This window comes from Arachis stenosperma, unplaced genomic scaffold, assembly GCF_014773155.1.
Source record: "Arachis stenosperma cultivar V10309 unplaced genomic scaffold, arast.V10309.gnm1.PFL2 arast.V10309.gnm1.Scaffold_100041, whole genome shotgun sequence".
Lineage (NCBI taxonomy): Eukaryota > Viridiplantae > Streptophyta > Magnoliopsida > Fabales > Fabaceae > Arachis > Arachis stenosperma.
In genome coordinates, this window is record NW_026651374.1 from 197,148 (window position 1) to 211,087 (window position 13,940).

A 13,940-nucleotide genomic window follows, 5' to 3' on the forward strand; every position below is an offset into this window, starting at 1 on the left:
AAAGCTGGAAAACCTCCACAGGAAGTAAGATTACCGCCTTCCCAGGCCTACAAGAATAGACGAAGCTAGCTGGTCACCTGCTTTCGGTAACTCATGCGAACTCTCTCCCCGGGTATACACAGACCACGACTAGAGCAAGCATCCTTGCACACTACTTAAGAAATCTCTCTCGGGAATCCTGACTTGAGCTTTAAAAGAGCTATAAGACGAATCCTTTGATTCTTCTTTCCTTAACAGATGCTTTAATTCAAAGTGACTAGAGGTGCTTAACAGAGCTGTTATAGCGAACTTTTCTTTAGCAAAGAACTTTCTCTTTGTTTTGCTTAAGGCTTACTTTATTGTTACACTGTAACTAGGTCAGATTGTAACTGTAACCCTTGCTTGAGTCGACCCTAATGCTGCTTTCTTATATGGAGAATTCGATCGAGAAAGTGACATGGAGCAGCCACAAGGACAAGGCAAAGCTCACCCTGATTACGATTATGTGTCAGAATTGAGAAAAGCTATGTACGGGTTAAAGCAAGTCATCAAAAAGAAGGAATGCCCCAACCACGATTAAGCGCTACTTTGGCCAGGGTGGCTCAAAGCCTTTTGTAGACAGGCCCTGTCCTGTGCCCTATTCACTAAGATCTTCGAATTAGCCCTGACCGGGCTTACCTCACTAGTGGAATTCCGATTCCGGTATTCTATCTATTCACCCTCAGATCACTGAAACTCGCTTTCAAGCTGAGGGATTCGCTCTTAGCATGCTTGCTATGCCTTATCCCTTCCGGGAAGATTTAGAACTTCGCCCTTTAAGTGAGAAGGGGGGTCTACCAGCTACAACCATGAAGCTGAGGTCATCGTGTTGGAAGGTCTTCTTCCAAGGATGAGGCTTGACTCGGGTAGGGACTGCTAAGTCCGCTACTTTGGTTTGGAAACCTCCAGAGGTGCCGAAGGATCATACGCTTCACAGAAGGAAGAGATAGAATCCAGCTTTTATTTGTTATCAGGAGTGCAAGTTCCCCACATCGCTCCGGTTGGAATTAGAGAAACTAAGTTCGTTTCGGTATGAGAAAATAACCAATCCTGAATAAGGGATAAGTCAGGCGTGTACAGACTATGGCATCGTTAAGCCCTTTGAATTTAGTGTGAAATGTGTAGTTTCAAAGTAGCTAAGGGAAGTTTGGTCGGAGACCTGATCTTTGGTCATATAGCCGAGAAGTCTGGTACTCTATTAAGAAAAGAATTCCCTGACCGTCTGTCATGTCATATGCGCTGCCCATATCCTGAGCCTGCTTCGGCCGGGACTCCATAACGGAGATCTTCTTTTACACGCGGACCTAGTTTCCACCAACCCAGATGTACCCGATTAAGTGATGACACTGACGGTACTATCCTTTTTTTTTGCTTAGGGCCGGATGCTTAGTTTCCTTCTAACTTAGTACTGATCCTTATTGTCCGATTTGCTTTCTTAGTGCTCGTATGCCGATCTTACAATGAAGCGGCAGAAGAACCTATTTTACAGTAATCTATCTGGAACTTCAGAAAAAGACTGGAAAGTAAGGAACGAAGTGCTCGACCTACAGGGAGAGGTTGGGAGCTTACTTAGTGCTTGTGCTAAGGAGGATTTCGTACTTTTCTAGTCTCTGACCGAACTCCCTACTCTCTTAGGTTGGATCTTGGAAGCGTCGATGTTAATGATCTCTTCTCTTGTGGCTTGACTGCTATCCTTTCACCAAAGAAAATCGTACTTCCACGGGGAAAGGCTATAAGGGGAGTTCCCCTAACAAAGCTTGCTTGGATTTAGTCTTTCCATTACCTATACCATCTTTCAGTCATATTCCCGCTCCATCGTTTATATTATAACTGATGGCAAAAGAAAGAGAGATTTATGTGCCTATCTCATGTGGTTTTGAATCTAGATTAAGGTCCTTGGTAAGTAAGTGCTTTGAAACAAGAATTTTATTAGCCTGACTCTAACAAGTAAGCAAGTAAACCACCTTAGGCTCCCTCAAAAGTCTTAAGTTTCACTTAACCTTTATTCCGATTTCGCTTACTGGCTTCCTTTGGGGCTCTTTTTTAGCCCACCTGAAAGTGCCAATACGGGACCTTGTGCCTTAGCACACATGCATGCTCTTTCTCTTCCTATTCCTCCTTTATTATTAAGCCCTGTTGACATGTAGGGCATACTCTTCTTTGCTTCCTTCCTACTACTAAGCTGCTTTATAGGCTAAAGCCTCCTATCTACGGTAGCTGACGCAGCAAGACCCGAGGAATCGGATACGGATCTTTTTCAGTCTCTTTCGCTGGGGCAAAGCAAAGAGGGAGGCCCTTAGACAAATGGGCTTTCGGAAGAAGGCGTCGTCCGCTGATGATCTTGAGGTTGGGAGGCGGGTCAGGGGGAGAATGCTTGTGGATAGCCCGCGAATACTCCTTACTTAGGCTTTCCCCCCGGAAGAGCTGATGCTACTTACTAAGAGACTTCCTTTAGTGAGGAGAGAACTATAGGCTTTAGCCCAAAGACAGAGTCAGGGATTTCTTAACAATCTAGTCCCTCCTGAAATAAGACAACACAGGGGGTGGAGTGAGCCTAGAGTAGAATAAGACTCCCTCAGAGACTCTCAACTCATACCAGGGCAGGCAGGGAAAGACTGAGACTACCGATACCGAGCCGGGGTTGATGAAAGATCACAGGATAGAGACCCTACGGTTGGTCTCTATGCCTGCTTCACTTCGTAGCATTAAGGGGACAGTGCAATGAGGGAAATCGACTAGGAACGCGATGTCTTCCCATAAAATGAAGAGTGGAGGGGACTTTGCCCTTTTCGATGGGGTCAAGCTTCTTGTATCGGGTGAAGAGAAGGGGGTGGTAGGCTTAGTAGGGCTCGAACCTACAATATCACCGTTATGAGCGGTACGTTTCAACCAATTAAACTATAAGCCCCTACGGATCTCTACATGCAATTCGCTCACTTCGGGAAGAGGGAGGGAGGAGGCCTTTGCTCTATCTGCTTCTTCCTCTTCCCAGGAATGAACAATTGGATAAAAAAATGATTTTCTTCTTTGTTTGTATTTATATATAATAAAATAAAGATTAAGCAAGCGGCCCTTTCGTGACCCGCCGGTACGCTTTCCGGCTCGCAACGACTCAAACGGGCGGGGGCTATCTATTTGCTTGCAATGCGGGCTGTTCGCCTTTCGGAAAGGGTTCGCCTATTTGATTCAAAAGGCGCTACTAAACTACTAAAGTACAGCTAGTGTAGAATGCCGTTCACCCCGAAATCCCTTCTTCTTCAAGAGCTCCCTATTCTCTAGCAGCCCCTTCTTTCACAGCTCCTTCTCAAGCACTTGCCATTGTCTGGAAATTTGCCTTGCCCCATTCCCTTTTCTTGTTGGAGGGGCGCATCAATTCCTTGCCTTTGCTCTCATTGCTGCTTGAAGTCCAGTCTTTTTTTTAAGTGAAATCCCAAAAATGGAAAGAGTCATTGTCGGGATGGAAAGCTACTCTTCAACCACTTATTTTAGCGCTATGCACCTAAGCTCAGTCTTTCTGGCAGCTATCTTGCTAAAAAGTTCCTTTTTCTTCTCTCTTTATGCTCGAAATCGTACTCATTCGACATCTAATTCCATGGGCTGGGCATAACCTCTTTAGCTCATTTTTATCTTTCTTTGACTTTGAGGAAGATCCCACGAATCGTCTTCTATCGACATCGTCTGCTTACTCTTATCGTACGCTCTACCCAACCCAAATCGTCTGGTACTTTGTCCGCTCTCCCTTTCCTGGTGAAGGAGAGAGAGTTTTACAAGCTGATGCAGCTAAGAGAGTCTCGTTGAAAGCAGGCCCTTAAGACTGACTGCGACACGACTATTTGAACTAGTTTCAAAGGCTTGATGGACCTTTGGGAGTGAATCTGGCTAGGGCGCCCTCGTAAGGCGTAGGGTAGGGATTTGAAACCGTAGCGTAGGCGAAACCTGGCAGCCCGCCCAGAGTTTGACCTTATCCGGTCCTGGAAGGAAAGCGACTCTTTTCTTTTTCACCAGGAACATGAACGGCATTCGTCAGACTTGAGCAGTAGGTTTCGACTCGGTCAGCTGTAAGGATGAAGATTGACTTCAGCTAAAGAGAATGAATTGACTTCGGGTTCACACCGATCAACGAAAATAAATAAAGAAATGACATATATAAGAAGAAAAATCTTTCAGTAGGCTAATCTTGACAGTTTCCATTTTCTATTGAGAAAGCGGCAGGCCCCAAGAGCACTCCAATAAGTGCACCGAAAGGGCTGCCGTCCGATGGGTACACTATCGACAGGTGTGTCTGGTCTAGTCTAGTGACTCTCTTCCTACCGCTAGGAGTGAAAGACCCTATTTCACGCCTATAGACGAAATCTGTCATACCCACTCACATTCTTTCTAGTGAATAAGCAGCGCCGGGCTTGGTATGGATACGTATCATCAAAGCTTCGTTTCCTTTGTTCGCCCCGTTCTAGTTCCCTTTTTTGGCTTTATTTTAGCCCACATTGATCAATAAGAATAGCAGTCGTATAGGTTAGCGCTTCCTTGCTTGCATCCTTTCCTCTCTTTCTTAATGAAATAGATATAGATGTCTCGACTGCCGAATCCGTATCCTGCAAACAACTCGATTCTGTTGATTTACTGTCCATTTGTCCTTCAACCGGATTAATGGTCAACGACTTTGACAGCCTTTCCTTCACACAAGGTTTTGAATCCCGCTTAGGACAGAAAGTGAGAGCCCGAGTTCACTATTTAGATTGAGGCCATACTCGGATAGAGAAGCCAGTGATTAAGTTACTGACTTTCCTGACCAGAGAAAGAAGTAAGCAGAAAGCTCATCTTCTTTTCTTGGTCTTGCTATTGACTTAGACCTCGGTACAGAGAGAATTCAAGAGATTGATGATTGAAGTTCAACAGAATGTAGGATAAAGAAAAAGAAGTAGTTAAGGATGGAATTCGTTTTGGTCAGAAGTCGTATGCCAAAGTATGGTTGCAGAGCAGTCTTGAATTGATTGACTCGAAGCGAGTCAAAGGTTGCTGGTTTTGTTCCAGCTTTGTCAGATTAGGTAGGCAAGCAACAAATCTCAAGCAAGCTTTGTTGAATCCCGCAGTCTGGCAGAGATGAAGACTTCGAAATTGACTTAAACGTCCTGGTAATACTAATTTCAATGACATATTTTGCAATCATATGAGGATGAGTTTTCTTTTCGGTTCATGGTCCGGTGAGATTGAGGTTTTAGTTAGACGTAACCAAGTTAAACGGACTTGCTTCCAAAGGCCTTACCTTACAGCTGCTAGTAAGATTTGTAACTTACAGGGGAGCTACTGAGAAAGTCAAGTCTCAAGTCAACGGAAAGAGAATTTGGATTCTACTGAGCAGGATAAAGCGGCATACAATACAAAAGGAGCTCTAAAGTAGTCCAAGGTAAAGGCGTAGATCCGTAATAAGTCTATTCAGTATTGGATTGAATTCCTCTATTTCTATTTCATTCATCACAGGGTCAGAAGCAGATCGAATTCTTTGTCTGGTTATTAGTCTTATCGAGGAGAGTGAATTGACTTCCAGGGTCAGTCACGAACTATATTCAATAGCTATTGACTCAAACGCTGGGATTGGAATGCTTGACTTGCTTTCAAAGCCTTTCTAGGCTAACTCTTCACTAGGCTAGCGAAGGAACTTACATTAGGGCAACAACTCCTGACTCGAGGGGGTATGGAATGACTTATATAATATAAGAGATCTCTCTTAGGATACCCCACGGAGAGGGAAGAAGGCTAGTTAATCAGCTTCGGGAAAGAAGGAAGCAAGCGTTCCAAGCGAAGCAAAGGAGCCAAGCCTATTGATTCACCTGAGGACGGTTGCTAGCACGACTTATGGCTTTCTAATCTCTTTCTTTCCCCTCGCTTGAGAGCTTTCAGTTTATGAAGGTGATCCATAAATAATGGAATTCGATGCAGCTTCGAAGATGCTCTTTCCCTAACGAGTCCCCTATACATCCTGATCGCTTTCAACTTCCAGACTTTCTTACTTTCTTTCAACTCAATCACAGTACGGGCTTGTATCCAAAGAGAATGACTTAAGTCTTTCTCCTCTCAATCACCTCCTACAAGTATCCTGATGTGTGAACGGATTTATCAATCTATAAATAAAAGAAGGTCGGGCTTTCGTAGCAATAGAATGAGTTACCTCGGGATTCTCAATCTTAGGAATCCGCAACTCTTTCTAAGACTAGGCCTGCCTTAGCGTAAGCCTTTAGAGTGAGTAGCTTTTTAGTTACGGTTCTTGTTTGCTACCAATTGGGTGTTGAAATGGATCAGCCTAGGGAAGATCAATTGGATCTCTTAGCCGTAAACATCTTCTCTTAGAAGAAATTCCTCAGTCTTCCCTACTGTTCCTGTGAGGAGGCGGTAGTTGGATGAGATTTTATAGTATCTTATCGGACAATGGAGATGATTTGATTCTATGGCATTTCGTCCTTCGTAGCTGATTCAATAGCAATAGTCAGTTCACGGATCAAGTAGAATCTTATCTTTTCAATGGTATATCCTCAGATAGAAGAAGGAAAGGATTACCTTCAACGGCATTTACTCATCAGTAGCGATCAGATGAAACTCTTTCCTCACTAACTTACTACAGAGCCAGATAAGATACAGGATATGGTAGATCTGGGGATTGGCAGTGAATCCATGGGAGGAGATTTCCGGCGAATAGGTCCTAAGCCGCGCCCAGGCTTATTGGATTGATTTCAAGTTAAGTTTTTCTGGATGTTGGAATGGATGAAACGGAGGGGAATAGGCTGAGAAGCCAAAATTAACTAATGAAGAAGAGTAAGAGTGAAGCTAGAATTCTTGCCTGCTGCTCAATCTACCGAAGGTAATAATACAAAAAAAGACTTCTGAAAGGGAGGATTCTCCGTCAGGAACGGTTAATATAGGAGCGAAATCCGAAATAGCTATCTTTCGTTCTCTTGTTCGCTAGAGGCTCTAAAAGGCCAATCTGCAATATGATGCCAGAAAAAGCAGTTTTCAACTATTGAGATCGATGTCCGCTCCTAGAAGTAGAGCTCAAACCTAACTCTATCAAGTCAGTTATAAATTCCTCTTCTTTCCAGTCGAGCATCTTCAAACTTACTGCAGGATTGGATTATCTTCTACGGCTGCTACTTCGCTTCGTCCTTAAGGCCAAGCTTAAAAGTGGCTTTCTTCTTTCAAACTTAGAGTTAGGCGCGTAAGGAAGTCCATCAAGGACAGAATATAAGGCTTACAGGTCGACTAAAGTTAATAAAGACATGAGTCTTCTTCCATACTCCATATACAGCTTATGGCTCTACTGAAAGACTGAAAAGTCCATTACTTCATATATTAATATGGCTTACGGGTGAATCTACTAGAAGAGCTCAATTGCTATCTTTTTGGCTGTTGTGCGCGATAGGTCATTCTAAGGCTTCATTTATTCTAGCAGCTAAAGCCCATACATCACAGATAGTACCATACAGCACAGAAGGAAAGCTTGGCATCTGATAGCGTTCGTGCCTTATCCCGTTGATGAACCCTGGTAACATACTGAGGCTATGACAGCCTCTGATCGGACTAGTCCCATTGAATCACATCCCAAGCCCATTTCATCTATTCCCGGGGATTCCCTTCTATAGGCCTAGTCAGACAATATTAAGACTGACAGGATTTATAAAATAAGCTCGAGACATGCAAGTATAACAGGAAGTTATAAGCATTGGCGATCTGCAACTAATAAGGCGGCTATTATCAGGCCTTTGATGGCTTCTCTTTCTCCGTAAACTGTAACATCAATTCTTACTTTCTTTTCGGATTGAAAGAACGTGATAAATGAAATTTCATCCTGTCGGGATTGTATCAACACAAAATCTAACTAACTTGTTTCTCAAGCTATAAGTCTTATATTTTTCTGGCTTCTGACTGATTAATGCTATAGTCTTCGGTAGCTCTGACTTAGACTTCTTTGCTCTTTCTTCCTTAGCAAAGAGGAACCCAAACCTATCTGAGGTCAAGCCCTGTAACTTCTAATCCTACTTCTCATACTACCTTAAGACTCAGGCTTGTACCTGCTAGCCCGTATACCTGAGAGGAGGAAGTCCGAGACTCTCCTTAGGATTTACCCGCTAACTAAATAGAATGAACTCTTCAGGACTGACGTGTAACTCTAAATCAAACAGAGTTGAGAAAAGAAGAGGCTTTCAGAGCCCATTGCTACTTCCGAAGTAACTTAGCCCGTTAAGATAGAGTTAGAGCCGGACAGAAGACGTAGCTACCAAGAGCCGGAGAGTCCCTGAGGAGAAGAGAGGACGCTTTCTCCGAGCCTATTGAGATGTTAGCTGCTAAAGGAGTTTACTAAGGCTGCAACTTCCTATGCTGCTGTAAGGCCTTGAAAAGAGTAAGAAAGACGAATCTATGCATAATTAGGAATTTCAATTAGTCTTCCTCAGGCCTTGCCTCATAAGTAGCTTCTTCTTTTCTACGTAATTTCCTCAGTAATACTGACGGTGGAAGATAAGGCTTTCGGAATTGATTATTAGGGCGTGGTAATAGATTAAAGAGGTATTGGAAAATCTTACCACGGAAGGAAGAGATAAGGAATCCCTAGCTTTTGGAAGTGAAGAAGCGGATAAAGTAGAAGAAAATCTGCTACGGCAAAAGTCAGACTTATGGGGGAAAGGAGAGAATAGGCTTTCAGATAGGTTGCTTTTCCTTCTGACTGATTAATGCTTTCGTAAGTCAATAGAAAACGGATGCTAGCATGCTCAACCTTATCATTCACAGGACGGGATTCCTAAATCCATCTTACTTGTTGCTCGGGTTATGACTTAGACTTCATTCCTGATGCTGACTTCGTCATGCTCCAGCTTTCTAAGTCTGCTCCTTCGATTTATTTTATTAATGGCTCTAATTTCATGTTTGAGGAGTTCAGTGAGCAATCCAATTTTGGCAGTAAGACTATCAATATATCATGTCAACAAAGAAAACTTAGAACTTCTCACCTCATTCTAAGGATGGGATTGCAACTAAAGAGAATGAGCTATCTCCAGATTATAGACCATTTCTCGCTTTCAGCTATCCTTTATAAAGTAGCATTTCTTTCCAGGCTTGCAACTCTCTTTCCCACCTTTTTAATAGATGCATTAAGGACTTATAGTTAGATATAGGATGCTAGCTGGTCTGTCCTCAGGGAGGGCTTGAACAAAAATAGAAACTATAGGATAGGTTTGAAACTAATGAGATCGAAGTTTGCACCTTTTCTTTCCTCAGTAAATTCCTAGGGGGAAGAGAGTAAGGAAAGCAAAACAAACAGATAGGGATAGCTGAAAGCTAAACTAAAGTCTATTATTAAGTTGAAGTTATAGTGGAGTAAAGATAAGCCGTAGAATCGAAAGAATCGAAGAAGCTACTTGACCTTGCAGGGCTGACTATCATTCCAGATGGCGATAAAAAAGGATAGTCTCAAGTCATGCCTCTGATCTCTATTCCAGCTTCTTATCTAGGCTTCCTTACCGGGTAATCTATTCCCATTCCCAGGGCAGATAAAAAAAAAAGTCAAGAAAGAAGTCTTAACGTGTTCGTGTCTTCCGAGGAATAGAAGATAAGATTCTCCTTTCCTGTATCTGCTAACTGATCAGTTGGCTCTGACTGCCTCTTCACTGACTATTCCCCGGGAAGTTAGGGACGAAGTAGCAGAAGTTGCAGCCGTAAAAGCCTTAGAAAGTAGTGCAAGGATTGACTGAAAACATCCTATATTGGAGTGGACTTAGGGCTTTCGGCGAATGAGGAAATATTGAGGTTTGACTTAGCCGTCAAGCTAGCTATTGAGCTATTCACGTATGACGCTCCATGGTAAGGTAATCCGATCCTTTATCAGCTAGAGGCAAAGCATCAGTAGAAAGAAGCAAATTAACTACTTCGCAGGAGAAGCCTGAAAATGGAGTCCTGGACTCTATAGTAGCTGATTTGAAGTATGTCATTTCCCTTCCTTCATCACATCTGAGAGTTAAGTCAGTCAGAATTGATGTTGTAGATTAAGACTGATCTGTAGACTGAGACGTCCGGATTTCAGTCTTTCTTTACTTATTCTAGGGCCAAGCCCAATATAACTAATATATCTATTTATATCTGCCTGTATATGAACCCCCCTGGTAAGATACTTATGAATCTCCTCAAAAGGACTAAAGCTAAGCCAGCAGTTGCAGTTCTGTCTGACTATTCAGAAGCTGATGTCACTAGTCCCGCCTCTCTTGACTCATCTTTCTTGCTTTTTATGCTTTCGCCTGCTTTCTCTTCAAAGGAAGTAAGGAGTCTTAGTGCATTCGCGTCTCACATCATATGGGAGATTCTCACATTCATCTCATCCAAAGCCGGTGAATCCATTCTTCAACCCGTTGATTCCTTTGATTGAGCAGCTGTCAAAAGGCATTCGCATCTTCTTTCAATTCAATCTTGAGAGATGAAACTTGGTGGTCCACTAGGGCTTACTAATTTTATTTACTTAGACGGGATCTACTGATAAAGAAGAAAGACCTCTTGAAGCCTTTGTGACCGATAAGACCGCGGTCACCGCACTCTCCATAGGGAAGTGTTGAGGTCGGATAAGTTTCTCTCCACCAAGTCCAATCTTTAGGAAAAGCGTAATGAAAAAAAACCAAGAACCTAAACCATTAGAGGGCTCGGATCTCAATTGCCCAGTGATTCCATTCCATAACTTAAAAGGTAGGAAAGACAGTAGTTAGAAAGTAAAGCATTGATCCCTAGAAATTCAGGAGCAGCAAATCAGTCATAGGAAGAAGCCAAAGCGGAAATATGAAATGAAAGCTTTCGACTCCGCTGGATCTCGTATTGATTTCTTCCAAGTCTAAATTGCGTATATTAGAGGCGTCGATTCAATGGAAGTCTAATCCGCTACTTCTTCTGCTAAGCTAGGCAAAGGAGTAAGAATAATGAAAGGAGGAGCTAAGTCATTCTACAAGCCGTGATGCTTTCATCTTTCTTAGTCTTTACACGACCTTACCTAGGAAAGGTTATTGAAAGCTAGGAGTCAGTTTGATATTCTAATAATCCCATCCCGATCCGCTGTGATTGAGTATAATGCATTGGCAAAGGCAGCTAGGTAAGAATAGCGCTTGAAGAGCTATAGACGTTATAGTATAGCCTACATGGTAGGATTAAGTGTTAGGCGGAAATCTCATATTCACAAAGAGTTAGGTCTCTATCCCTGAACAGACTGAGTTCAAGAAGTGAGAAAATTTCCCGCCGGCCCTCTTTTGAGGTCGAGACCAAGCAGGGGAAAGTGCCTTCTTATCTTGAGTAGTGGGGAAAAAGCTTACATTTGTTGAATTAGGGGCCTCTTGAACAGCCATTCACTTTCACTGGCTTATCTGCCCTTCTAACGGAAGAATCTCCTGGCCTTACTGGCATGACTGGAATTTTACTATCTGTCTGCACCTTAGTTTGGTACTAGTGGACTATTCAATTCTAACTGACCTGACATTTCGATCAAAGTTTCCTATAGTATGATCCTAGGGGAACCCCTTTTTTACTAAAAAGAGGAAAGCATATGACGTAAAAGACAAGTCAAGCATAATCTAACTTTTGCTAAACGAGAGCTCCTATGTTCGGCTCTGTTCTTATTCTTGTTATCTTCCTTTTTTCTTTTTCACTTTCCTTCCACCAGATTGAAACTTACCTCTCACAATCCACTTAAGAAGGCAGTTAGAGGAACGACAAGATAGCAAGCGATATCGCTGTTCATAGTGAACAATCTATGCTTCTCTATCAACCTAGCCTGGAATTATTGCAGTGACTCTGTTCCGGTTCTATATGCCAGATCTCTCTATCTGCTTGGTTCATTGTAAAAAAAAGCCTTTCCGAGTGAACTTCGCCCTTAACTTGAAGGCTAAGCAGCCTTTTTTTTCGCTTTGTCTTTTTCCTATCTTCTCTCTTCAATTGCCGAGACCCATACATACAAAGGTCTAGGTAGCTCATCTCCTTCTTCAACTCCATCCCCGTAAGCTGAAGGAAGGACGGGATTAATTGAACTCAGTCTGACTTGTTCCCTGGGATTGGATGTCTTTTGCCAAGTGAATTAGAGAGGCGGATCCTCTTTGTACGCTATTTGCCTATCTTTCTTTTTGTGTGGGTGCCACAGAATGGGCGAACATCACCAGAGAGCAGGGCCAGATCTTGATGTAGATAGGAGTTTTCAAGCTGAGGGGGCTGACAATTCTGTTGGTGTGAAGTGAGCTCTAAGCCTATCACTATCAGCTCTTGGCTTATTCTAAGCTGTTACATTCATATGTAAGAGTTATAAACTTTTTGTAGTCCTTATGCTAATATTATTTATCTGAGCAAACTCAATTCTTGAAAGAAATTACATAGATAGAGCAGTACGCTCTGATCTTGACAGCTTTCATTTTCGATTGAAAAAGTGGCAGACCTAAACTCCAATAGTGCACCGAAATGGGGTCGGAGAGTCGGTAATCTTAGATTGGCTAAGATCGAATGGAACTGTCTTTGAGGAAAGAGAGATATAGAAAGTGTGCAGTGATTGAATTGTAGTCAGTCTTCACTTAACTCGACCGCCTTTCGACTCCCATGTTTTTCTTTGGTCAACAACAAAGCACATCTCCGTTTTGTTCTTCATTCACAACTCCTACAGGCTTGCTTTTAACCATACCTGGTTCAGTCTGTATGGAGGGAATCATTTTTTCTCAATCAAGACCATGTCAGAGATTTTTGTGCTTGGCTTTTGCTTCTGTTTTTACGTAAGCGTAAACACTTGGCACGCTTATAGGATTATCCAGATAAATGAAAGATTACAGAAGCCCATGACATTTAAAATAACTTGGAAAGACGGGTTGGTGATAACCCCGTGGGAACGGCCTATTGGTCCCACCCACGGCCCATCTGACCCTTCTTCGCCTTCGGGTTCTCCAGTTAAGGATGCCCTGGATCTAGCGCAAGATGTTCCCCACAGCCCCCTTGATCAATTTGCCATTAAGTCATTTCTTGATATGAGGGTAGGATACTTGTATATCTCATTCACAAATCCCGCTTTCTTTATGCTGCTAACTCTCGGTTTGGTCTTCCTGCTGTTTCATTTGGTTACTAAAAAGGGCGGAGGAAAGTCAGTACCCAATGCTTGGCAATCCTTGGTAGAGCTTATTTATGATTTCGTGCCGAACCTGGTAAACGAACAAATAGGTGGTCTTTCCGGAAATGTGAAACAAAAGTTTTTCCCTTGCATCTCGGTCACTTTTACTTTTTCGTTATTTTGTAATCTCCAGGGTATGATACCTTATAGCTTCACAGTTACAAGTCATTTTCTCATTACTTTGGGTCTCTCATTTTCCATTTTTATTGGCATTACTCTAGTGGGATTTCAAAGAAATGGGCTTCATTTTTTAAGCTTCTCATTACCCGCAGGAGTCCCACTGCCGTTAGCACCTTTTTTAGTACTCCTTGAGCTAATCCCTCATAGTTTTCGCGCATTAAGCTCAGGAATACGTTTATTTGCTAATATGATGGCCGGTCATAGTTCAGTAAAGATTTTAAGTGGGTCCGCTTGGACTATGCTATGTATGAATGATCTTTTCTATTTCATAGGAGATCTTGGTCCTTTAAGTTTAGTTCTTGCATTAACCGGTCTGGAATTAGGCGTAGCTATATCACAAGCTCATGTTTCTACGATCTCAATCTGTATTTACTTGAATGATGCTACAAATCTCCATCAAACTTTCTTTTTTGTTTGTTATTTTTTTATAATTGAATAAAAGCGAGATAGAATCCTAGTCATAGAATGAATTTCCCACTCCTCCTGAATGAAAGGGTTTGTTTTCAGCTCATAGCGGTTGGCCCTAGCTCAAAAGGAAGAGTGAATCCATAGGGATTCCAAACTCCATGATGAATTAAGTGTCCGCATC

At 42.5% G+C, this 13,940-nt stretch overlaps 1 protein-coding gene across 1 annotated transcript; it reads left to right on the forward strand.

Moving 5' to 3' along the window:
• Positions 1-4,171: 4,171 nt before the first annotated feature.
• On the forward strand, positions 4,172-13,805 carry LOC130960038 (ATP synthase subunit a). Its single transcript, XM_057885397.1, has one exon. It carries the CDS (start codon positions 12,741-12,743, stop codon positions 13,788-13,790), a length of 1,050 nt encoding a protein of 349 aa, XP_057741380.1. The 5' UTR covers positions 4,172-12,740; the 3' UTR covers positions 13,791-13,805.
• The last annotated feature ends 135 nt before the right edge of the window (positions 13,806-13,940 follow it).

What these genes read in the sequence shown, in the direction of transcription:
- LOC130960038 (XM_057885397.1), top strand. Translation starts at nt 12,741, where the DNA reads ATGTCAGAGATTTTTGTGCTTGGCTTTTGCTTCTGTTTTTACGTAAGC.